General features: G+C 40.1%; 2 protein-coding genes across 3 annotated transcripts in view; both read left to right on the forward strand.

Moving 5' to 3' along the window:
* Nucleotides 1–5,318: 5,318 nt before the first annotated feature.
* Nucleotides 5,319–27,108, forward strand: part of Kel (Kell metallo-endopeptidase (Kell blood group)) — a 76,994-nt gene continuing 55,204 nt past the window's right edge. The window contains exon 1 of one of the 2 annotated variants that reach the window (XM_076566425.1): nt 5,319–5,633. The gene's annotated coding sequence lies outside the window, so the exon portion shown is untranslated. The remainder of the gene's footprint in view (nt 5,634–27,108) is intronic. The other variant, XM_006997146.4, reaches the window with a different exon arrangement.
* Nucleotides 11,883–14,614, forward strand: LOC102926493 (olfactory receptor 9A4-like). Its single transcript, XM_015990328.3, is given in 2 exon segments — nt 11,883–13,440; nt 13,443–14,614. Coding segments are annotated over 2 exon segments (996 nt in total). The 5' UTR covers nt 11,883–12,602; the 3' UTR covers nt 13,601–14,614.

Consider the following 27,108-nt stretch of genomic DNA (forward strand, 5'->3'; position numbering starts at 1 on the left):
CTCAGCAGGATTTCATAATTTTAGATATATCTTTTAAATATAGCTACTTAACTATATTCCTCAGTTTTCTTCATGTTCTCATATTTAAAGTTTTTTCATTTATAATGAAATGATAAGGTACTGAGGAATTATAGATTTTTACACATCTATCTTTTATTCTGTGCCTTTGATGATATTATTTAGTGAATTTATGGATCTCAAAATGTAAGACTATCCCATTTATGATGGGGGAATGTCTTTCTGTATGTTTCTGTATGCTATGAATATGTGTTGCTCTGATTGGTTAATAAATAAAGCTGTTTGGCCTATGGTAAGGCAGCTTAGAGGCAGGTGGGAAATTCAAAGAAAGAGACAGGGAAATTCAAAGAAGGCAGGGAGAGACACCAGTGTGCCGCCCAAGGAGCAACATGTAATAGGACGCAGGTAAAGCCATGGAACATGTGGTGATACATAGATTAATAGTTATGGGCTAATTTAAGATTTAAGAGCTAGCTAACAAAAGGCTTGAGTCATGGCCATGCAGTTATAATTAATGTAAGCCTTTGTGTGTTTACTTGGGGGACGTGAGTGGGAGAGATTTGTCCTGACCACTGGCAGGCCAGGAACACAGGAAATCTGACTACACATTTATACATATACAATATTATATTTCCCCACTGAAGGTTTTCATTTAATGTTCTTGTCTTATTGAATTGGCTACAGTTTCTAATATGTTGTTCAATAGAGGTGTTCAGAATAGATATCTTTCCCTCAATTCCCAAATAAGGACATTAGTAAGTCTTTCATTATAAATTTGATGGTATTTAGTGTTAGTTTTTTTATAGAGATTTTATTTATCAGTTTAAGGAAGACATGTTCTGTTTCTAGTTTGCTCAGAGCTCTGAATCAATGGATGTTTATTTATTTCCAATGTCCTTCATGATTCTCTAGAAATGGTCAATAGTTTTCCCTTTTGATCCTGTTAACATGCTGAATTACCTGATTTATCTCTTAGGGTTGTCGGCTTTGCATTTCTAGGATAAGTCATAACACTTTAATTATGGATTCCCCTTGCTTTCTGCTGGATTTAGAACTTGTGTTCTCCTGTGCTCATTACAATATTGCTAAAGAGATGTATTTTCCGGTAATGATGTTGGTGTGGAGATCATTTTGACCTAATGAAGTTAATTTGAAAGTGTTCCCTTCTCAACTTACTAGAAGACAAGAAGTGTAGGTTCCCATGATTTTTTTTAACTTAAATATTTGATAGGATATATAAGGCAAGCCATCTGGATCTGCAGTTCTCTGTGTAGGAAGGTTTTAGCTATGAATTTCATTTGTTTAACATACATAGGGATATTCAGTTCCATTTGCTTTTGAATTAATTTGGGTACTTCTTATTGTTCAAAAGATTTTTTCATTTTATCAGGTTCACCAAATGATTTCTTTGCTAACGTATTTTAAGTTGTTCTCTGAAGTTCATAATTAAAATAAAAATTTAATTATACCTCCAATTACAGTGGGTAAGGTATACAAGGGAATGAAGCCAACTTGTGGGAATGTAATTTTGTGCCAGATGAAAGCGATAGTTTTAATTCTTCTACATTTTGACCTAGAAATTTCAACTGTAGAAATCTATTTCTGAAAAATAATTGTGTGTGTATTTATAAATATATAATAGTACTTATGGTATCTTAACAAAAAAAACCATGAAAAATCACAGAAACCGATAAACTAAATGTTTGCCAAAGATGAATAAAATATCAATACAATTGAATATTATGTAAGAGAAGAGGGTGCAATAATACATTTTTATGGAACTATGTCTTTTATATGTCGTTAAGTGAGAGGGGAGAGGTTGTACAACAGATTTCCACAGCACTCTCTTTAAAGGAATATGGAGATCCATAGTTAGAAATTTTCTCTAAAATTACGTGTCAAGCTGGTTGGGCTTTAGCAATTTAAAAAATCAGGAAGGAAAATTATTCCCAATTTATCCCCTTAGGTGCCAATTGACATTTCAGAGTGAATAGGCATACTTGAAATGAGAACCTAAACTCAGACAAATGTTTTATAATGCACACATTTTCTGCTTTCTCCAGCACCAAACAGATTTCTGATTTGCATTTTGTCAGTTCTTCCAGGTTGTGAGCATAGCTGTCTGCAGAGGCTTCCTTCTGCTCTCCCCACTTGGAAGTGGTCCAGCTGGGGATTCAGCAACACACCGTAAAAAAAGTGATGGTAAGAGCCTCGCCGGAGCACATGCTGATGCACTTATATTTAGAAGAGGGAAAACCCAAGACATTCTACAGAGTGGAAGTAGACTTGCTGGTAGAACTTCTCTACAGTATCCTGAGGGTCACAGTACTAGCTGCGAGACCCACTGGAAAGTAGATGTGCTAGGGTCCAGCCTTGGCTCAGGTGCAGGAAAGGGGTGTCGGCACAAGGGAGAAATCTGACCACCAGGTGGATTGCACCCAAGTGGCCCCAAATAGCCCAAGCTGTCTTTATACTTAAACAGGGTTTTCCTTACCAGGGTTACATGAACAGCTTTATTACCGGCTTCTATTTTTGACTTTAAGAAATACATATTTACATCACATTTTAATGAATACATCATAACCATTATGAAAGCTACCATTGTCCCCCTTTGTGCTTCCCCCAATACACTTTCCCACACTCTGCATTACCTAACTCTAGACACAGAGTTCAGCATTTTTGCAGGCTTAACTGAATATGGAACCAGACGCATCCTGCTCTCACAGCACTTATGTCAGCTGGCGGCTACTTGGGGTTACAAAGTTAAAACTTAATAGGCATGGCTACAATGGTTTAAGGACAACAATATTCAAACCCAAACAATTCTTTCATGTCTGCAAGATATGCTTTTACATGGCTCGCTTTTCGACAAGAGGGTCCCATGTCTCAATCTCTCTGTGAAAGGCAGCCTTGGATAAGGCACTCTTTTCCCATCTCACTATATCATACTTCTTCCACCAATATAAGCTCCTGTGTATGGTAAAAGATGGATCTTTCCATACCATATTTTACGTTGCATTTTTTCCAATGGGCCATACTAGATCCTATCATTGATTCTATATGCTTGGTGTCTAAAGCAAAGGGAACTTACTCTCAACAGCTGGCATTATTGTGTACTCCTGAGGCTTCTCCCCATTCTGTGTATGCATGGCTTACTCTCCTTTCCAGAACTGAGACATGGTTAATGTTCCAAATGTTGTTTTCTCATATGTATCTAACTGTCTCTATTGAGTCAGAAAAGTTCCCAGGATTAGGAGTTTCAGTTAGTTAATTCCAGATAAGAGACTTGAGAAACATTAGCCCTCTGCTGAATCTTAGGGGGAAATATTTGAGAAAGAACAGAATTTCCAGGGAGAATTATAGCTGTTCCATGTGTGATTGACCAAGTAAAACTAAAAACTGCCCAAAAGATCAACAATAAAATGAGAGAGAAAAGAGCCTGCAAGTTGCATAAATTTTGCAAATTCCTATGCTGGCTGTTCCATGGACTATTGGTCCTTGCCAAGTGAAAGTTCATTTCCACGGGTGCTTTGCCATTGGACAGGTAGTCATATATTGATCTGAGACTAGGCTTCAGGGCTCCCAACATTTCCCTCTTTTATATTTCTTAGAATAATGAGGCAGATGGTATGGGTCATAGCACTCAAGGCAGAACACAAACATTTGATGATGAATGGAAAAAGAATAACAAGGATAAAAAATAATCCTACTCTAGTGTCCAGATTAACAATAAAAGACCTAAAATCCCTAGCAGAAACATAAGACTGAATAGAAAGAAGGAAGGAAGGAAGCAGCAATCCCTTCTGGAGAAGACATTTGTAAGTGAGCATTCAAGATAGTAGAAATCTGATTATATAAATCAAGAATATTAATATCCAAATCAGAACTATTCCAAATTTCCTTAATATGTGCTTGAATCTGCTTCCAAGAAAAATCAGTGTCATTATATGGCAAAGGAGTAGCACAGATCCATTTATATGCTGCATGACAAGAGGCCATGAGTCTGACCTTTGTATTTTGAATTTGAGTGTCCATGTATAATATAGCCTCTTCTAAAACATTAACCCATCCACTAACCCTTTATCTGTACTTTCAGGTATAGCAAGTATCAGAGAAATATTTTTGGATAAGTTATTAACATGATCCCCTGTATGTACTTTCTGTACCAGAGCAGTGGTAGATGTTGCCATAGAAGCTACAGTAGATATCAGGGTAGTAATACCCCAAATCAAAGCCCCAACAAATCGCTTTGGACAGGAAAGAGCTTGGGAAACAGTCTCCATGGCATAAGCACAGGATCATCAAACCAAGGTAAAGATAAGTTTACAGGCAGCAAAACAAAAGGAGGTTGTCTAACAATCAGGAAATTACCTGGAGTAAAAGTATGATCAATATAATTAATAATAACATAATTAATACAGGAAATGTTGTAAGTAGAGTTTGATTTTATAATATGTAAAATTGTTAACCCCAAATCTCTACCTCTTAGTATAGCAGAAGGGGCAGCAACACAGGCCTGAAGGTCATTTGTGATTGTGGAGGATTGCAGAGGCTTTTTAACATAAGTATAATTGGTGACCGCAAATAATTGGTATAAATGTCTTTGAAGAATAGGATGAGGTGAAAGTTTGGCCAAAACCATGGGGACAACCCATCCAGGTGATAACCAATGAGTAATAAGTTGTCCTGCTACTAAAAATTGTTTGTTCCACTGAGGAAATCTGTGTCTATTGGCAGCCAGAAATTATATATCATCATGAGCGGGACTAGAAAAGACCAGTCATAATTTTTATCTTGAATGTCCTTAGGGGAATAAACAACACCCTTTTCAGAAAAAAAAAAAAAAAACATAAGGAAACCAACTTGTGTACCCTATAACAAGACCAACAGACTCCCACGGATGGTTGTGTTTGCCCTGAGGCAAGCAATCAGGAACCTCTTGGGTTGGTCTCTTTTTAGTAGTAGCCGTTTAAGTGGGGAGGGTTTCATCAGCTCCTTAGACAAAAGAGAAAAGCCAAAGTTCCCCTTTATCATCCTTATTTCCTCTAGAGGAGTCAGCCACCAATGTCCTATATGAGAGGGAAACTGCTGTGGGATGTTCCAGCTACAGGAAACACATCCAGGCTCAGGAGTGATATCATCTGAGAAGCAGATAGGCAAGGATCTTCATGTCCTGTATGGTTTAGGAGACCAAAAATCTTATGATGAACAAAAGCATCTCTATCTCCCCATATCAGTTAAGAATCATTAACCACCATTCTCACTTCCTCAAAACCCCAAGCTGCAGGGTGAAACAGAGGTGACTCTGTGATGTGAGTTATTCCTGAGCAGCACATATTGATAATAAAGATAGCAGTACCTGTATGGAGAGCAGAGAAATCAGCCCAAAATAGAGAGGGAGGAGTGGCTTTACCACCTTGATCAATCACAAGATCCTCAGTTGTATGTCCTGGATTTGGAACTTAACATCCCAGCCTTTCTGTTGAATGAGTGGCAAGGGGTGATGCAATCATCTATGACCACTTCCTGTTGACATCGGGGTGTCGTTGGGGACACCAAAATGCTGGAACATTGACCAAATCCAAGAAAAGCAGGCTGTTTTATTCACTGACCAGGTACTGTAAGACCATCTGGGGCTAGGGAGGTGCAGTCAGTAGTTGGAGCAGTCTACAGTCTTTGATTGGAAGTCTGCTAAAACAGATATACATTAAGGACAGGAAATAAAGTGAAGGACTTTTGGGGGAAGCTTTTCTTAAGTGTACATTTGAGACCTCCAGGTCCACAGTCCTGGCAGCTGGGAGAGGGGTGTCTCAAAAATCAGGGAAAGGGGAAGAGGTCCCACCCCCCTAGGAATAGGCAGGTGGTGAAACAGGTTGTTGACTGGCAAAACCTGTCTGAAGCCAAGTTTTATTTATTTGTTTGTTTGTTTACAGGCAAAAGTTCCAGATATGTTAGCGTATTAGCATTATCATAGTAGTCTGTACTGGAATTCACACTGTACAAAAGGCAGTAGACTCATGCATTTGAGTCATAGTAAAAATTTGTGAACCTAAAAGTAATTTTGGTTAAGAGCATTAAAAATTATTTTTATCTAGAAGACTGGGTGTATATAGCTTAGACAAATGTTTTTAGTACAATGAGAAGCATTTTTAACTGTATCTATAGAAAACAACCAAAGGGAAATTTAAAATATTGATCTTGTGGCTATGATAATAATAGTCAGTGTTTATCAGAGTTAGATTAATAGCTTATCAGAACTGTATTGATTAATGTTAGAACTCTGAACTTTTGAAGTTTTAATATGACAATAGCATAGTGGGGGAAAGAAATATGAAACATTTTTATAGACTTTAACCCATCTTTTTACACCCTTATAAATTCAATCCACAGACCTGGATTTTTAGAACCTTTTTAGACCCTCATCACCCGAGCCTTCATGTCCTCAGACCTCTATAACCTGTATTTAATACCTCACGTTATATTTTTTAGACCTTAGAACAGCTTTTTAGGTCCTTACAGTTTATGTTTTTATATTGTTAGAACTTACATAAGCTTTACACTTTTTTTTATCCTGTTGTTTACTATGAGACACAGGTGGTTGATTACTGAAGCAGTTATTGTAAAGCAAATTACTTGAAATAAAGGAGTAGTTTTAAAAAAGTCACTTTGAAAACTCTTTGGTGAATTTATCTCTTTTTGGAATCTGGTAGCAAAGCAAATTGTTCTCAGACCTAGTAGTAGCTTTAGGGAAGTGCGGCTGGCCTATGGCTTGAATTTACATAAAAAGAGAACTGAGAAGGCAGCTGAAGCCTAGGAAAGGAACTGGGTGCTTGTTTCTCTTAAAGCCTCACTCAGTCAAAGTCCTCAGTGATCTGAAGAGAACAAATGATAGCTGGAAATATAATCTAAATGGTCTATGTGTCAACTAAAATGACCGTGGCCCATTACCTAGACAGGTTACTTCAGGCTCTGGTGGTCTCCATGGTTTCATTGTGGGCAGGGGTTGTATGCAGGTCATTGACTGTCATACAGAGCAGCATAGGCCTTTGGTTACCAGAAGCAGGTCTGAGATGTTTTTTCTATAAAGGAGCAACTTAAGAGATTGACCTCACTTTGACCAGGTAAAACAGGGTGTGGTCAACCCAAAAGTGTCCACAGTTTGAGCAAAGCTCTGGCAACAAGTGAGGCCTGGGGCAGTTTCACCCAGGGGTTAGAGTTTCCATAATCCAAGTGGGACTATCCTGCCCAATTAATTTTTTATTTTGATTTTGGATACCTTAAGGGTTTCTACTAAGAAGGGACAGTTTTGTCTATTATTATAAGCTTAAACATTTTAAATGTCATATTTTGCAGATCTCTGAGGCATAAATCTGAATAAAAACTTTGTTTTTAATTATTTACTTTAGGCTTAACTTTAAAAATTTATACAGAGGGCTAAGTAAAGCTTATTTTCATAATAATTAATTACAATAGCATTTAGCAAGACTATAAGCATAATTTTGAACATATTAAAGAATTTGATCATTTAGAAAGTGACTAACCATTAACTTGTATTTTTAATTATCTTTAACAGTTTACACTAAGTTAATAGCTTTTTATAAGACTAGGACTTTATGTTCCATCGCTGTTAAGTTTAGCCATTAAAAATAATGACTTTGAACTGAAGCTTTTCTAGTGTCAAAATAAAACCTGTAATCATAGATACAGTTCATAGGGGGACTGGCGACCTTACCGATCCCTTTATAGTGCACCAGGAATGGAAATGGGCTCCGCAAGGAAACCAAATCGGCCACCACATGGTTGAGAAGGGGAACTACTAAGGCTGTCTCTGGAGAAGGCAAGAAGAAATGACCAAGGAAAGGCTTTGGGGCTTAAATGAGAATTAGCGAGTGCAGACAAGTGTCAGGAAAGAGCTAAGAATGGTTATGAGGAAGCAGAGGATGTAAATGTCTCGGTAACAAGAATTTCCAGCCAGGACATCTCCAAACAGACTGAAAGAAGACCGGTCAGAGAGAAATGTCCCCAGTCCCAGAGGAAAGGCATCCCTTTCCAAGTGATGGGGGCCCAGTAAGGCAAAAGGAAGCTTCCTGACACGCTGGCATGGCTTTCATAGCGAAAGTAAACAAAGCAGAGAGCTCCATAGTGACACCCACCTAATAGGAAAGGAGGGACATGTGCTTACAGCAGGAAGCAAGTGGAGGAAGCAGTTGGCGAGGTGAGTTAGTAACACTGTCCCAAGTGTTGCAATTAAAGTAAGGGTAGAGGATCGCCTACTAGAATTTCCAATTTAGTGTCAGGGACCTGCCACAGCACCTTAGATGCTGTCAAAAGGCTTCCTTCCAGTAATTTCAGCCAAGTGGCCACTATAAGCCATTTTCTGACACCCATAAGCGTTTTGTAAGTTAACCCTTTCTGTTCTTTCCCCACTGAATCACTCTGCTAGTGGGCTTGATGCACAGCGACAGGAAATCCCAGCAGCCCCTTTTTCCATTTCTCAGGGGGTCATGTGGAATGATTCACAATCAGCCATTGCAGGGGGTACCAATCAGAATTATGATACCTTGTTGCTTCCTTCTCAGATCCTGAATGAGATAACAAGGGTGTTTGCACCATAGGAAACCAAGCACAAACTTCCTGAATAAACTGTAAAAACTCTATGACTTGACTAGTAGAAACTTTTAAACCTTTTGCTTTAACAATATGCTTACTTTTTCCACAAATATAAGCTTCTGTGTAATGTAAAAGATGGATCTTTCCATACCATATTTTACATTCCATTTTACCCCTTGGACCATACTAGATCCTATCATTGATTCTATATGCTTGGTGTCCAAATCAAAGGGAACTTACTCTCAACATGGCACTATGTGTATTCCTGAGGCTTTCCCCCTGTTCTTTGTATGCATGCCTTACTCTGCTTCCCAGAACTGTGAGACATGGTTAATGTTCCAAGTGTTGTTTTCTCATATATACCTAACTATCTCTATTAATATAGAGATATAAAGAGTAGCTTCCTTTGAACCATACTCTTCCATTTCTGTTGGAACAGGGCACTGAATTCTCAAACGTTCTTTGATTACCTGTCCTTCCCCCAAACCAGGGGCTCTTCTGGTGGGTCTGTAGCACCCTTAGACAGGATCCTCTCCCCTTCAGTCCCAATACATACCACCTTCAGGTCCCTGTTTGGGCATCACCCTGCCGGGGTTCAGCCTTGGCTTGGGTTCACATTCTGAGGTAGGGAAGTGGTGTTGGCACAAGGAAGAAATCTGACTACCAGGTGGATTGCACCCAAGTGGCCCCAAATAGCTCCAGCCATCTTTATTTGTACTTCAGCAGACTGTTCCTTACCAAGGTTACATGAACAGCTTTATTGTTGGCTTCTATTTTTGACTTTAAGAAATATGTCTTATTTTAAGGAATACATTGTAATCATTAAAAAGTCCCCGCTGTTCCCTTTTGTGCTTCCCCCAATACACTTCCCCACCCCCCACATAACCTTATTCTAGACACAGAGTTCAGCCTTTTTGCAGCTTAACTAAATATGGAACCAGACACATCCTGCTCTCACAGCACTTATGTCAGCTGGCGGCTACTTGGGGTTACAGAGTTAAAAATTAATACACATGGGCACAATGGTTTAAGGACAACAATATTCAAACCCAAACAATTCTTTCATGTCTGCAAGATATGCTTTTACATGGCTCCCTTTTCTACAAGAGGGTTTCATGTTTCAATCTCTCTATGAAAGGCAGCCTTGGATAAGGCACTCTTTTTCCATCTCACTATATCATACTTCTTCCACCAATATAAGCTCCTGTGTATGGTAAAAGATGGATCTTTCCATCCCATATTTTACGTTGCATTTTTTTCCAATGGGCCATACTAGATCCTATCATTGATTCTATATGCTTGGTGTCTAAAGCAAAGGGAACTTACTCTCAACAGCTGGCATTATGCGTATTCCTGAGGTTTTCCTCCATTCTGTGTATACATATCCTGCTCTCCTTTCCAGAACTGTGAGACATGGTTAATGTTCCAAATGTTGTTTTCTCATATGTATCTAACTGTCTCTATTGAGTCAGAAAAGTTCCCAGGATTAGGAGTTTCAGTTAGTAATTCCTGATAAGAGACTTGAGAAACATTAGCCTTCTGCTGCATCTTAGGGGAAAATAATTTGAGAAAGAACAGAATTTCCAGGGAAAATTGCAGCCCTTGCATGTGTGATTGACAAAGTAAAATTAAAAACTTCCCAAAGTATCACCAATATAGTGAGAGAGAAAAGAGCCTGCAAGTTGCATGAATTTTGCGGATTCCCACACTGTCCCATGGACTACCAGTCCTTGCCAAGTGAGAGACCATTTCCATGGGTGTCTTGCCTGGAGGAAACCTGTTGGACAGGTAGTCATATGTTGATCTGAGACTAGGCTGCAGGGCTCCCAATGTAGATGGGGGACAAATCAGGCTTCATGAAGGATTTGAGGTCAAGTTAAGGCTTTCACTAAGCTTGAGGTAGAGGCATTGGGAAATATTAATGTTTATTTTTGCAGGAAAATTACAGTATCTCTGTGAGGATGAAGGTAATCTGGGCTCTGATTAGATTGGAATAGTGGAAAGAGCCTGAGATAATGAACTGAGAAGAGAACTACTTAGAGGCTGAGACACATTCCAGACAACAGGGTGGTGGGGGAAGGCAACCTTAGATTAAGTAGTCCCCGATCAACAAGATTTCAGGTTTCTTCACTAAAAGACTTAGAAAAGTTCTGCAACTTAATTGGTCAAAAACGAAGATAACTAAAACTTTTTTCTGATCTCCCCAGATGGATTGCTGAGGGAACTCTCTGAGCTTGGGTTAATTAAAAAGATAAATCTCAGGGACAAAGTTCCCTTGGGAAAGAGAGAAAGGGGGAAGGGAAGAGAGGAGAAGGACAAATTCTCAAGTCTGTACAGTACTTTTATTGCTAGACTTCCTCCTAAGCTCCTGGATAGATTCCATCACCCTCCTCACCACGAGTGGAGGTTCCAGCAGCTTCTACAGCTCAGCACTAGCCAGGCAGGACTTTCTTTCTGTTAATCTATAGAACAACAGAAGCAACATGAAGTCCCTCTGAAGAGGTCAGTGATTTCTTAAAGTTCTGCCTCTGTGAAGGAGAAACTAGAGGGATCGGGTGGACAATCTGGGACTTGGATTTCTCGGAGAAGCTGAAGAAAATGGAGCTGTCTCGTGGGGGAGGGCAGCAGCAGAGGGGACCGGCTCAGGCCGAGTCCTCCACACAGCATGCTCTTTCAGCCCTGTGCTGCTCTAGTACTGATTGGAGAACTTCTCCTTGCTATGTCTGCTTTCTTCATTTTCTGCTGGTAATCCAAAGGCTGTGAAAGAAAAGCAGACATTGATCCCTTCCAACCATTCTAGCCTTGAAGTCTGAGAGCGTCCATTAGACAACAGACACAGAGAAGTAGAGAGGGCATTTAAAGGAAGGCCAGGGAGGAAGGACAGTGCTGAGGTGAGATGGGAGGGGAAGCTAAGGTGTGGAGGACTGAAGGGTTATGGCTGAACTAGTCTTGGCCCAGACAAGTAGCACTTAACCTATATCATCCACTCACACAGTCATCAGCTGAAAAATTTCCACATTACTTATGTGGGTAAAAAATACATGATATAATATATAATAAATATAATATAATATAATATAATATAATAAATATAATATAATATAATATAATATAATATAATATAATATAATATAATATAATATATAATGTGTATAATATATATGATGCAAAAGATATTATATTGCTTATAATATATTTATATTATATATTTATATATATATTGTATATTCCAATCCTAGTTTGAAGATGTTGTTTCCATAGAACTTATATTCTCAAGTTATAAATGAAAAACAAATAAAATTAAATTTCCTAGTCATATTTTCCACATGATACTACTAGTGAACTAATTATTGTGTACTCTATTTACTCCTCATGTGTGGTTTCACACATATATTCTACTTGAATATAAATTCCACAGGGCAGGAATTTGCCATTTGTCCTCTTCATGGTTATCTTGTTTAATACTAGAGGAGAGCAATAAACAATTAGACACATAACATCAGATAATAAATACTATGAAGAAAAGTGGAGTTCACTAATGAGCATGCTTCCTTGTATGAGGAAGGGTGATTGGAAAGAAGTTTCTGAGGTGATAGTTGAGAAGATAAAAGAACTAACAAACAGTGAACCAGGTATCAGAGCTTCCAATGTTTTGGCATCTTATCTGTACTGGCTCTTGTCTTTCAATATTTCCAGGGCTTTTGAGAGAAAACGCAGTTAGAAAAGAGTGATTCTACTTTGAGAACTCATCACCATCCCCGAGTTTTCATATGGAGATATTGATGTTCTGTAATGTTTTAACATCTGAGGATGGCAAGTACACTGGCCCTAGACACTGACCTTTGTTCTGTTGGCCCCTGATTGCTCTGTGTGGTGTTGTGGAGAACTGGTACTCAAAGTTCTATGCTTTAACCTTTCTCTGGAATGCCATTGTCTTCTGGTACAGTTAATCCAAGAGGAAGAAGGATAATCCCATGACCAGTCTGTTTGATACAGATCTCAAACTTGGGAACAAAAGTCAAAATCTAGTGATGGACAATCTCTCTAGTGCCACTGAATTCTGCCTGCTAGGCTTCCCTGGATCCCAAGAGCTACACCACATTCTTTTTGCCATATTCTTTTTCTTCTATTCAGTGACACTGCTGGGAAACATGATCATCATCCTGATTGTTTGTGTTGATAAACGTCTACAGTCCCCCATGTATTTCTTCCTCGCCAACCTTTCTCTCCTGGAGATGCTGGTAACAACTACAATTGTTCCCATGATGCTGTGGGGACTGCTGCTCCCTGGAATCCAGACAATATCTCTGACTGGATGTGTTGTCCAGCTCTTCCTTTATCTCTCTTTAGGCACCACTGAATTTGTAGTGCTGGGAGCGATGGCTGTGGACCGTTATGTGGCAGTCTGCAACCCTTTGAGGTATAGTGTCATCATGAACAGTCGTACTTGCATCTGGGTGGTGATTGTGTCCTGGGTGTTTGGCTTCCTTTCGGAAATCTGGCCAGTTTATGCCACATTCCAATTTACTTTCTGCAAATCAAATCTCTTAGATCATTTTTACTGTGACCGAGGTCAGTTGCTCAAACTGTCTTGTAATGACACCTTTCTCACGGAGTTCATTCTTTTCTTAATGGCTGTTTTCATTATTATTGGATCCTTGATCCCCACAATGGTCTCCTACACCTACATCATCTCCACCATCCTCAAGATCCCCTCAGCCTCTGGCCGCAGGAAAGCCTTCTCCACCTGTGCCTCCCACTTCACCTTTGTTGTCGTTGGCTATGGCAGCTGCCTGTTCCTCTATGTGAAACCAAGCAAACACAGGCAGCTGAGTACAACAGGGTGGCTTCGTTGCTGGTTTCTGTGGTAACCCCTTTCCTGAACCCCTTCATCTTCACTCTTCGGAATGACAAAGTCAAAGAGGCCCTTAGAGACGGAGTGAAGCGTTGCTGTCTGCTCTTCAGGGATTAGCTCTTCTCTTTATCACTCTTCGGTGGCATAACCTAGAAAATCTCAGCTTCTCTGTGCCATTCAAGTTGCTGTCCAATCTGAATCCTGTGCACAAATTGCAGTCATGCCATGGAAGATCTACTTCCGAACCCCCTCCAAAGGCACACCAGTCAGATGAATCTCTTTTTATGCTACCGAGGACTTTGCAGACTTTGTGTCTGCCCTCTTTGTGCTGTTGAGCACAAGGATGAATGTTCTTGAAGACACTGGAGGGGCTAGGGAAAGGCAACAGTGTTTCTTAAGCATCCTATTAGACCAGTTACTCAGGATCTGGCTCTGAAGATGTATTTCCTAGAGGAGAGAGGAGAAGAGAGATGGAGTGTGAGAGGTGTCATCAACAGAGTACAAAGATAAGCATGAGCACCCTGGTTCTTCATTAACTTTGCTAAGTCATTCTCTGTATTTTAGTGCAATTACTTGACAAGATGTCCATCTACATTTTAAATGTCTTTGGCTTCTCTTTTTAGTTTTAGATCATATTATGATTGTCCTGGCTCAACTGGTACATAATTACGAATGTAGCATTGTTTGTATATTGGCACAGAAACAATATAGAATGGTAATGGGGCACATGGCAAACTTTTCCTCTGATAAATCTTAGTAGTGTCCAGAAGGAAATATGTGAGTACAGGAATAGGAAATACTTCTTTTCTTAAACTTCAGAGTATTGCATAAGCTGGCACTCTTTGAGTCAGGCATAGAAAAAAAACAAATAAAAATTAAATAGTAAATTTTAGAGAGAGAATGTTGTATGTTACAGCTACTGAAACTGCCATTTCTGTTCAAACTTATCTCAGTCTAAGATTTCTGACTTCAAAGTCCAGTAGTCCCTGATACCTTCCAAAAGATTTCTCTTTATGAAGTATTTAAAAGACGAGAGGCAATTCAAGAAATTGGGTTTGGGGGAAGTAGTTGTGGAATTTTGCATAATGTTAGAGGAAGAAGTTTATTTATACAGTGGTAGTCAGTAGATCTTACCATTTCTGAAGTGTGTGGTGTGTGTGTGTGTGTGTGTGTGACAGGAACTCTGGCACTCACTGCTAGGCAAGCACTGGATCACTGAGCCTCATCTCCAGATTGAAAAACTTCTTAACATCCTTATAGGAAGTGTTTGGTCTGTCAGCAACCAGTCCTTTCATTTGTCTTCGATTGACTCTCTTTTCCCTACATTTTGAAAAATAATTTTGCTGAATAGAGCATTATTTTCAGTTTTAGTTTTTATTGTGTAACTTGGGTACTAGTGGTCATATGAGGGTTCACTAAGCACATTACCTGGCACAAAGACTTGAGCACCAGGAAAGACAGAAGATCAAGTCACAGAGGAAGGAAATGTAATAGCTATATCCAGTTGGGATGGGAGAGGCCTAGGGCTGGAACTTCAATAAACAGATGCTGGATTGGGTGATTACAGGACCCCGGGCTCCTCCCCATTTCCCCATCGGTCATGTGTAGATCCGGTTCCTAGTACTTTTCCTCTAGTTCTTGCAATGTCTTTTGGGAACAAGAAGTCACCATGTCTGGGAGACCAGTTCTGCTTTCCTCATCTATCTCTGTCCCCCAGGTGGACCTTGGATTTTATTTTCTGTTGGTATTTAGCACTCTACCCACTTCCTTCTGGTTGTCATTGTTTCTAACTAGAAGTCAGTTGCTGATCTTACAGAGTATCATCACCTGTGAATTTGGTTGACAAAAATATTGTTTTCTTGTCTTTTTTTCCCCACAGAAATTGTTGTAACTGTCTTTGAATTTATTTTTTGAGAAATGTATTGACTTCTGTAGATGTGTAGATTAATGCTTTTCTTTCTCTTTCTCTTTTCTTTTTCTTTCTTTCCTTATTTTTACTAAATTTAGGAAATGCCCAATAATTATCTGTTTCTATATTCTCCTGTTTTTCTCATACTCTTATTAGGTATATGTTGCTGTACTTAAGGATGGGTCATAATTATCTGAGGTTGCTCCTTTTTTTCAGGGTTTAGTCTTTGTTCTTTGGATTTCATAATTCATTTTGGTACATCTTCAAGTTTATTCATTTTTTTCTCGGTCATTTGAAATATACTGTTGAGATCCTCAAGTAAATATCGATTTCATGCATGGTACCTTTAAATGATATGGTTTCTATTTTGATCTGCACTTCTTAGTGCAGAGAAACAGGGTCATCATACTTTAATTTTATAAGCACTGTTTCCTTCAGCTCTTTGAATATGTTTGAGTTTTAATGTGACATACTGCCTCTCACACATGCAGTTTCTGTAATCTACTTTTCCTCTTGTGCATGGGTCATTCTTTACTGCTTCTTTACATGCGCTATTATCTTGGGTTGAAAGGTAGACATTTTAGATATTAAATTGTTTATTGCAGGTACTGGATCCAGTATTAACAGCTTGATTGCAATTACTGTTGTCAGTTTGCTTAGTGTTCTGGATGAACTATTTTTGTGTGGTATGTGTCCCTGACTATATGTGCCCTTTAGAACGACTCCTCAGAGGATAGAGGCTTTGACATCCATGCAGTCTTCCTGAGGTGATGGCGACTTTACATAGGGTGTTGTTTTTTTTTTTTAATGTAATTCTGATCACATCCAGCTGTTAGGCTCTGCAAATTGCCAGCTGGTTGTTCGTTGGAATCCCCTGCCTGGTTACTTAATACAACTTGATTTGTAAATGAGACTTTTCTTGAATTAGATATCAAAAACATCTATTCTCCTTCAGGTAGACTTTTTGGGAAATTGTGAAATTTAAGAGCACTTAGGTGCATCCTTTCCACATCCTCTAAACAAGCAATTATACTCAGGCTGCTCACAGCCTCACGTTCTTCAGGGAATTTTCCTTGACTGGGAAGCAGCCATCTCATGAAGGAAGTTTATATTTTACTCCTACGCAGTCCAGGATAAGTGGCTGATATAAAGACACAAAGTCATTTGATGTCAGATGTCAGTGAACATACCTCTTTGGAGGTGTTGACATCCCTTATTAGACCATGAAGTACATAAAATTAAGATTTTTTTCTTCTTTGTGGGCTAGTATTTCAGAAATTCAAGGTCATGGGAACTGTAAGAACTATATAGCTTAGTAGATACTCTTTAGTAACATTAATAATAGGAAAATAATAGACTCTGTCTACTTCCAGCAATACAGCAGAGTCGAGAGTTTATTAGTTCATTTTCTGTTGCTATAACAAAATACACATACTGAGTACTTTATAAAGATGGGAAGTTCAATTTTCCCCCTATGCTGGATTCTAACAGCTTGATACAAGCATCTTCTTGGTTCCAGTTATGGGGATGATGTGGTGGGTGCCATTAAAAGAAAGAGAATACAAGCAGGAGTGGTCACATGGTAAAACAGGAAGAAGAATGAAAGCTGAAACAACCTAGATGACATGATTCTTCCCACCTCACCCCCTCTTTATTATTTAGGGATACGTTTTTACATATACTGTAGCTCAGGATGGCTTGGAACCCATCATGTGGCCCAAGATGGTCTAAAACTCATAGAAATCCTCCTGCTTCAGCTTTCTGGATTACCTGATTATTAACATTGTATTCTAATGTAAACCATTGCACTCAAGGTGACAAGCATCAGTCCATTGGTGGATGGTGACATCATTACCCTCTATTCTTTGGATGAAGATTTCTGTGATGATGCAAATGAGAACTATGAATATCTGTCAATATTTCATGGTGTGCTACTTGCCTTTCTGTAGCTATCATAAGACACTATGACCAAGGCAACTTAGAGAAGAAAGATTTTATTCAGGAATTATGGTTTCAGAGTGTGAGTCCATCACCCTTATGGTAGGGTGCTGTGGGATAATGCTTTTGTACACTGGTTTAATAAAATGCTGATTGGCCAGTAGCTAGGCAGGAAGTATAGGCGGGATAATCAGACAAAGAATTCTGGGAAGAGAAAGGCTGAGTCAGGAGTTGCCAGCCAGACACAGAGGAAGCAATATTCGAAGCCAGAACTGAGAAAAGGTACCAAGCGACATGGATAAACATAGATAAGAATCATGGGTTAGTTTAAGTGTAAGAGCTAGTCAGTAATAAGCCTGAGCTAATGGCTGAGCAGTTATAATTAATATAAGCCTCTGTGTGTTTCCTTGGGGGATGCCAGTGGGAGAGACTTGTCCTGACTGCTGGCCAACTGGGACACAGGAAAGCTTCACAGTAAGTAGACAGGCATGGCATTGAAGTAATAGCTGAGAGTTTATATTTCAACCCACAAGGACAAGGCAGAGAGAGAGAGAGAGAGAGAGAGAGAGAGAGAGAGAGAGAGAGAGAGAGAGAGAGCATGCTAACTGGAAATGGCGAGTGTTAGCATTGAAATGCTCAAACTCACCAAGGCCTTTCGTGTGCCATTTTACAACAGTGTGGGCTTTTGAAACCTCAAAGCCCACCTCCAGAGGTACACCTCCTCCAACAAGGCCATACATCCTGATCTTCGCAAACAGTTCAGCCAGCTGGAAACCCAGCGTTTCAATATATGGGCTGATGTGGGCCATTATCATTCAAAGCACTGTACTTGGCCTGAATCAATGACCTGATTTCCTGATTTCCTGATGGAAAATACAGTCCCCTCTCTTACTTGAGGATTATACAGAATGCAAGTGATCTCTTCCCAGGTGAGTCTAAGTAGTTTCAAGTTGACAATTCAAGCTAGCTATCACTAAGGGAATGATCAGATATTTACAGGACAGTGGGACAAAAGCAGTACTAGAGAAGATACGGGTAGCAGACTGTTCGGGGGTACTCACCTGCAGTCCTCTCACACACTGCCTTAGAAGACAGTGTTTGCCTTCCTCACAATCTGATTCTACCTTATATTCTTCTGAAAGGATGGCAATAGATTTTACTCTCAACATAGACGTGAGAACTGAGGCTACCAGCGAACTGGGGACATTATACACCAAAGCTGCAGAAAGCCTGGCCTGGCATGCACCAGAAAATGTGTGACTGGAGGGGATTCAGAGAGCAGGCCATTAGGGGGAGTGCTTGGAATATGAAGCTGGACAAAGGAGAAGTGCAGATTTGGAGGTATTCCGCCATCATGGATAATTTAACACTTTAGCCAATGGTCTATAAATAGGCTAATACATGCCATTTGTTGACTCATAAAATTTTTCAAAAAGTAATAACCTTTATTAAAGTAATAGACCTGCCCAGTATAGCTGTGGAAAAGTATAGTAGGAGGAACTAGATGGCTTGGAGAGTGGAAAAGCTATAATTGATGTGCATTAGACAGAAAATCCTACCAGCTGATCCTGTTCCTCAGAGGCCTGCAGGACACTCTATTAAGTAAGGTCATTTTCAAAAGTGCTATTAAAGAGGGTATTGCTTGCGATGGCTTGTTAGGAGCCACTGTTTCAGAGCCGGGCTCTCTAGTAGCAGGACACACAGCTGGCCACAACAGCAAAGGACAGATGGATTAACTGTCAGATGGAAAACATACTCACCTAGCTTAGGAGGCAGAACGGTTGATATGTCAGAAAGGAGTGATATGAACAAGGATCTTAAAAGATGGACACTATAACATGATGTTCATGGGTAAAATACTGAAAAGTGTACTACTTAGAATACCTAATCAAAAGGCATTGGGTAAATGAGATGACTACATGCAGTCACTCTAATGGAAAGTTGTGATCCTTCCCACAGGCTCCAGTTTTGAGCCAGTTATCATTGTTTATCAAATGGGGAGGGGGGAAGGCTGTGACATTCAAATGGAAAGGATTCTGCAACACAAAGAGAAAAGATCCAGTAAAAATCCCTTCACCTTGCCCCAAGTGGCCATCAGCCATCTTCACAGATAGCCACAGTTGTAGAAGGGGGTGTTCTAGTTTTATTTCTGTTGCTGTGGTAAGTTAGACTGACCAAACATACAAACAAACAAACAAACAAACAAACAAACAAAAACCCCAACAACTTAGAGGTGAAAGGAGTTTATTTCATCTTACTCCAGATTACAGACCATCTCTATGGAAAATCAAGGCAGGAATTTCAAACAAGCATCAGATCACACGCACAGTCGAGAACAAAGAATATATACAGTGCTCACTCGCTCACTTGCTCGTTTGTGCTCAGCTCCACCTTTCCACTCTCCTACAGCACAGGGCCTCCTGTCTAGTGAATGATGTCATCCGTAGTGATCCGAGTCTTCCCATATCAACTAACTCAATTAAGACAGTACCCTACCCACAAACAAACCCAGTGTAGACAGTTTCTCATTGAGGCTCTCTTCCCAAGTGATTTTGGTTTTGTTTTGTTTTTCAAGTTGACAATTAAAGCTAGCTATCACAAGAGGGATAATCTGATATTTATAGGGCTGTAAGACAAAAGCTGTCAATGGACTCTTTAGAGAAGATACAGGCTGTTGGTGGAGTACTCATCTAGAGCTTTCTCACACTGGCTCAACGGGATCCCTCTCCCTTTTCTTGTCTTTATTCTCTTCTTCCTTCATTCTCTTTTCCTCTCAGCTAATACTTCTCCAATTGCCCTCTCTGTCTCCTTCGTGGATTTCTCTGTCTCTCTCTTTCTGTTATATACATGTGCACACACACACACACACACACACACACACACACACACACACACACACACACAGGGCAGCGGGAAACTATCAGGAATTATGCTAGGTTCTGAGAATTCAGAGATGGAATCCAGATTGGTTTGTTCATTAAAGAGTTCAGCCTGGTGAGAGAGAGAGGAAGCAGTCAGTGAACAGAACGTTGCATTGAGTCTTCCGGAGAGTTTTACATAGAGAACTACAGGATTCAGGGACCATCAATGCAGCTGAGAGCCAGGAGATAAAAGACAGCCTCTGGGATCGGTGATGTCTGACTTCATATTTGAAAGGAAAACAAGTGTCATCAGGCAGAAAGTGTGGGCTCCTGTGCTTCTTGCTTCCTTTCAACTAGAGCTTGCTTCCTTCAAGGTTTCTGGCCATGTTAAGTAAACATTTTATGGAAGATTCAGCTGGTATTCAACCAGCCATGAGAACACTTGAAAAGATATGAACAGGTTCTTCTCTCTAAGAGGTCTGTGCTCTAAAAGTTAAGAGGCTTCTAACGTGTTGTTCTATTGTTCTCTCACCTATGGATGAGCTACCTTCCCATTGCCCTTTGAACACCAATATTTCAGTGGAAAAAACTACAACTGGAGGAGCTCTACACATGGAAAACAGCTTTCCCAGTGGCCTACGTTTTTGTTTTTTTTGTTGTTGTTGTTGTTTTGTGTGTATGTGTTTGTTTCTTTTTTTTCCCAATCTTGTTTTGTTCTCAGTTAGTGGAAAACACAAAATTTACACCTCGTTTAGGCTCTGACTCTATTCTGTCAGTCTGGGTCATATACAATCTCTATGAGTCTTTTTCTTCAGAGTTCATGGAAATAAAAAAAAGCAACACTTAAAGAAACAGGTTCACACCATGTCCTTGGTAAATTTCAAATATGGAATAACCATTTGAGATCATACATATATTCTTGTTCCATAAATCTTTGTCCAAATCCACATAGTTCAACAGGATCAAATTTGGGTCCAATGTATGGGACTTCCCTATGGTTCAACCCCCTCCCAAACAAAAACAAAAGCCCCTCAAAATTAAACCCTAAAAACAAAGCAAAATAAAAACAAATCAAACAAAAAAGTAGACTAGGGAAAGAAACAGTGCATAATAATAGGCAAGTGTATGATACAGAAGATTGGTTAGAATGCTGCACTGGAAACCAGGCAAGATATATGGTCAAATTCTGGTAAGAATTTTTACTGGGAGTAGAAGATTGTTGATATATGAGTGAAAGGAAAGTATAGATGAACAATGGCACATACAAAGTGGTTTGCTGGTATATCTATGATTGGGACCACAGACCCAAAATAAGAGGACCCATCTCTGGGAGAACTGAACAGCCATCACAGAGGCAGCATCTTTCTGACCATTCCTGGTAGTCATCGTCACTCTTAGTGTGCCGAGTTCTGCTTATAAGTGGGATGTTTGAGGCCCAAGCCACATTAAAAGAGCTGAGACTGCTGTGCTTCGTGTGTTTCACCAGAATTCATGTGTTGGAAGTTTTGCTCATGTAAGCTTAATTCTGTACACTGATGGAATGTGAAACTCAGGCCCTGAAGAGGTCTGGTGGTCCGTTCTAGTTGTCATCTTGCCACAGTTTAGAATCACTGGCCAAGAATGTTTCAATGGACAGGTTCCTAGATCAGATTGGCTATGGGCATGCCTGTGAGGGATATTCTTCATTGTGTTGATTGAGATGGGAAGACTTACCCCGAATGTGTGTTGGACCACTTTGTAAGCTGGGCCTGGACTGTCTTAAGGAAAGGGAGCTGAGCAAATGAGCATGAATGCACCCATCCTTTCTCCACTCTGGTCTGTGGATGTGATGCTGCCACAAACTCCTGCCTTGGCTTCTTGATGGACCATCGCCTGGAGCTTCAAGCTAAAAGAAACCTTTGATCCTCCTGTAAAAGTTTCTTTGTGTCAGGGTATTTTAGCAGAGTGATGGAAATGAAACTAGACCATGAGACAGATGGGAACTTTAGGGTTGGATGCCATGAGGTATCTGTAGTTTTATAAGAAGACTGAGATGCAAGTGAGCACATTTGCTGTGTGTCATTGAGATGCATTCTGTCCTGGCACAGTGCAGGAAGAAGACCCTTTTGGAAGTGGCTAGATCAATCATATTCTCTGTGCCCTCTCAGCTCCTAGAACCATGAGCTAAATGAGCTAGATAGAGCCTTATTTACACATTATCCAGTCTTAGGTATTTCTTTAAAAACAAAACAAAACAAGGCAAAACACAATGTTGGCAGTAGTGATTAGATAGCCTGTCAAGAGGGAGAGGCCTACAAGAAACTGTAGGCTCTGGGATAGACCTTGCTGAGTTAGAAGTCAGTCACTGTAGTGAACTCTTTGACAGAAGTTACCATATTAGAAGTCGAGAGATTAATCATAATTTTAAAAAGAGTGACAGTACCTAGTGACATAAATTGGCCTATCTCTTTTTGTATATATAGATTATAATTTAATTCTTTCCCTTTACTTAAACATACCATGTGTTTTTGTACATTTGAAAGAGAAACTGGAGAGGGGAGAGAAATGGAAAGAAACTGGATGGTAAGAAGGTGTTATGTCAACTTAAGACCATGAAATACACAGAGGGAGGGGGGAAGACTTGATGGCCAGAAAATGCATGCCATCTCCCATTTGGGGTGGTTTGGTTTGCAGTATTTTAACTTGTGACCTTATGATGCATGATACAATCTGCACCCAGCAGGAATCAATCACATTTCAGCCTTTGAATTTTGATCTCTTCCAGACTGGCAGAGTGTGTTCAATGCTCTTTTACACTATTGGGCAGTGAACACCTGATACTCTAGTAGTTTCTGCTGCCCAGTTGTTTTTTTTGATGCTGTAGTTTGTGCTTCTGGATCTCATCACGTCTACCAAACACCCAGCTGTGTGTGTATGAGATAGTCAACAGTTTAGTATAAAGTAGGCCTTGTGTTAGACAACCTTTCCTAAATGTATGTGAATAGAGTGTGTTCTGAGTTCCTTTAAGTCTGGTTTAGCTAAGGAGGATGTTGAGTAGATTATGATATGTTTACTGTAGCCACAGGATGTTATTAATTTTTGTGTGTGTGTGTGCGCGTGCCTGCATGTGTGTGTGTGCATGAATATGCACTTTGGGATGGACATGATGGAGAATGGAGAAGAGACAAATAGGCTGAGCCTGAGGAATTCAACAAGAATCTGCTTCCGAGCAACCCTCTTGTGTCTGGATGAAGCCAGCTACAGTGACCAGAGGTGATGTGCAAAGGCTTTTGCTTGAGGTAGTTTCTGCTGTTAGAAGGGCTTTAGAATCTCATCTGAAAAGCAAAGGTTGGCAATACTCTGTATTAGAAAGGACGAGCCCCTTTAGAGCAGAACTGAAAAAGACTTGGGGACATGAAAGGTAGTTTCACAGAGGTGGTGTGAGCAAGTGGGGAGTAGGATGAGGGATGGTGAGACAGGGAGAGCTCATGCAAACAAAATCCAGGGAGGACCAGCTTTGCTGGCTTACCACGGGACAAAAAAGTAGGGATGCTTAAAACAGCACATATGGGGCCGAGCCGCATAAGAGTGAAATGAAGTGTGCCGCGATCATGCACTGTCGGCATTATTTTTGGTACTCACAATGGCTTTGTTGAGAACAAACTTTTGATCTCTACTTTACAGATGAAGAATGTGGGCCTGGAGGTTAAGAAACACCTAGATGTGGGTTAAATTTAATTCAAGTCTGGCCAACAGCAAAGCACACATTGGAGCCTCCCGGCCTTTCCCATTGCACGATGCTGACAAACACGTGCACACACCAAGCATGGTCACCTGCTGACTAACTACTATATTCTGTGTTTAAATGTATGTCGTTCATTCTCTGACGAGCACAGCACCCACTCTTTGGATGTTATTGCCTTCACAATTTTCCGCTATCAAGCTTTTCAACGGATGAAGAGTAGAACTTAGAACTCTGTTGTCAAATCTGCCTGCATGCATGTGTGTGGGGGGAGGGAAGGGCATGTCTCAGGTTTCATGGCCATTGGGACAGGGAAACCTTCACTGTAGAATTTTGATTGCCATCACATTCTGTCATTTGCAGCCAGCCATACACTCTGCCTCACATTAGCCCAGACTGTCCTCCACTTTCCAAGAACCCTCACAGTGTACATAAGCTTTGGGGATGATATGTCCATGTTAATATGTGGGACACAGATGGACACAGCACATATTGGTAGAGAGACAAGAGGCCTGAGACTGGACTGTTAAGCTAGAATACGCCTGGAGCAAACCTTCTGTTTCTTTGGATGTTACCAATTACGGTGGCCAGAGGTCATGGCCTGTTATGAAAATAATTTTGCTGGAGGTAATTTATGATGTTACTATGATTACCTCTTGTTTATAAATTAGTTAAATACAATAAATAATTATTGTTAGTGCCCATATTCTAAAGAGCCAAAATCTCAAGGGCACATTGCCAACACTAGGAGGCCCGAATCTTCATAGAGGTGTGTCTCCACCTCCACCTAGTGGCCCCTGTGAGTAATGCAATCGGGGTACCTGAACCCCAAGGTCAAGCTGCCTGGAAGCTTTTAGGGAGAATGTCAGAGGGGGAAAAAGAAAAGAATCAGAGCAAATATGCATCTCCAATGCTGGGGGAACAAAGTAAAAAAAAACTGAGAACATTTTTGGCACAAATTTTCAAAATTAAAAAGTAGAAGAAATTTCTGAAGCAATTTGAATATCAGAAACTTGCTTCAGAAAGACCCATGGACATAGGTATCATTTTTTCTCCTTTTGATATATAACTAATAAAATGTAATTAATTGATTAATTAAATATAATTAATTACTTGATTAATTTATGTGGGAGTGTGTGAGCATACCATGGCACACGTATGGAGGTCAGAGGACCACCTTCAGATGTTGGGTTTCTCCTACCTTGTGAGTTCCAGGCTCCAAACTCATGTCTCGGTGGCAAGCACCTTCACCCCCTGAGCAATCTTCACAGTCACATATGCCACGTCTGGGGACTAATCACAGTTATTTGTGTGAACCAGAAAACATGCCTGATGTAAAAATGCTGCATTGGTCTGAAGAAAGATGAGTGGCTGAAGGAGGGACGTAAGTAAGCATTCTCTACGCAGCAAAGAGCCTGCAGGTCCATCAGCCAATCCTTACCACGACCAGTCTAAGTTAACCACCATCAATGCTCCACAGCCACGCTTTCCAAAGCCACAGATTCTGCAAATGTGGATTCATCCAACCACGGATACAAAGACCCCTCCCCAATGTTGTAGCTGTCCTGAATGTATGAGGACTTTCTCTCATCACTATTCCATAAAAAAACTATAGTATAAAAGCAATTTATGTAGCATTCCCCTCATACTACACATTGTAAGTTACCTAGGGATGATTTAAAGTACACAGGGAAATAAAAGTGTACATAGCAGGACATGCAGTTGCTGTATGCAAATACTATGTCATTTTATATCAGAGATTTGAACGTCCTTGTGTTTACATCTGAGGGGGACCTGGGAACAATCAACCGAAGCTCAGTTACATTCTGTCACATGTCAAGAAAACGGAAAATAGGATGGACTCAGAGAGGTAAAATCCCACACCTGAGCCCCTCCCTATGAACTACAAGGGCCAAGATGCGGTTCAAATTTAGGTAGATGACTCCTGATACCATTCTGTTCATGATATTAGATTGCTTTTCTTTGAGTCACATGTTTGACAATTCATTTCAAAGATGATTTCAAAATATTTTTTTTTTTTTGTTTTTTTGTTTTTTTTTTTTTTTTGGTTTTTCGAGACAGGGTTTCTCTGTGTAGCTTTGCGCCTTTCCTGGAGCTCACTTGGTAGACCAGGCTGGCCTCGAACTCACAGAGATCCGCCTGGCTCTGCCTCCCAAGTGCTGGGATTAAAGGCGTGCGCCACCACCGCCCGGCTCAAAATATTTTTGTTGAATTACTAACCAATTCAAACGGTTTCCAAAAGGTGCAAGAGTAAACGTAAACCAGTCTCTCTGGTGTCTCCTGCCTCCATGGACTCCACAGAGCCCTCCTTCCTTGAGGCTGTATCGGTCATTCTTGAGTTGCATACTTTTCCACAGTATCTTCTTATGGAAATGATAAGGAACGGTCAGCACAGTGTCTCACAGTTGAAATTCCAACACTTGGGAAGCTGAGGCAGGAGAAAGATGAGTTTGAGGCATTCTGGGCTGTATCTGGATGATCTGGCTAACAAACAAACAAAAATGATTACATCTCCAATGTTTTAAGATATCTCTCTCTCTCTCTATATATATATATATATATATATCGAGAGTGGGGGGGTTCTCTCTGTCCTGGAACTCATTTTGTAGACCAGGCTGTACTCAAACTCACAGAGATCCACTTGCCTCTGCTTCCCAAGTGCTATGATTGAAGATGTGTGCCACCACTGCCAACTAAGAATTATAGTTTTTCTTTATGAGAAAGTTACAGTATGGGGTGAATTAAATTAAACATCAAAAGGAAAACTACTATGCTCACCCTGACAAAACTTTAAATTCAATCAAAATGTGTCTTGTTGTTGTTGGCTGTTTGTTTTTTAAATAGACCATGTTAATTCACCAGTCACTTGAAAGCTTTGGAGTCACCACTAATATAAGGCTTTAAAATGATTACTTCAATTTTCTCCCTAGCTCATTACATTCCCCAAACACCATTGCAAAGCTTCAAAATATTTCAATCCCATCTCCTTTCCCTTTCTTTTATTAAAAATGCCTTTCTTATTCCCAGATCTGTTCCTTGGTCATTAGGTTGACTTGTAGCTAATCAAGTTAATTCAGCTGGAGACACCTCATCTAAAGAGCCTCAGCCCTACTCTCCAGTCCAGATATAATATCTGGAGACATTATAGGCAAACTAGATGGCCATATCTTCAATA

This window comes from Peromyscus maniculatus, chromosome 3 (assembly GCF_049852395.1).
Source record: "Peromyscus maniculatus bairdii isolate BWxNUB_F1_BW_parent chromosome 3, HU_Pman_BW_mat_3.1, whole genome shotgun sequence".
Lineage (NCBI taxonomy): Eukaryota > Metazoa > Chordata > Mammalia > Rodentia > Cricetidae > Peromyscus > Peromyscus maniculatus.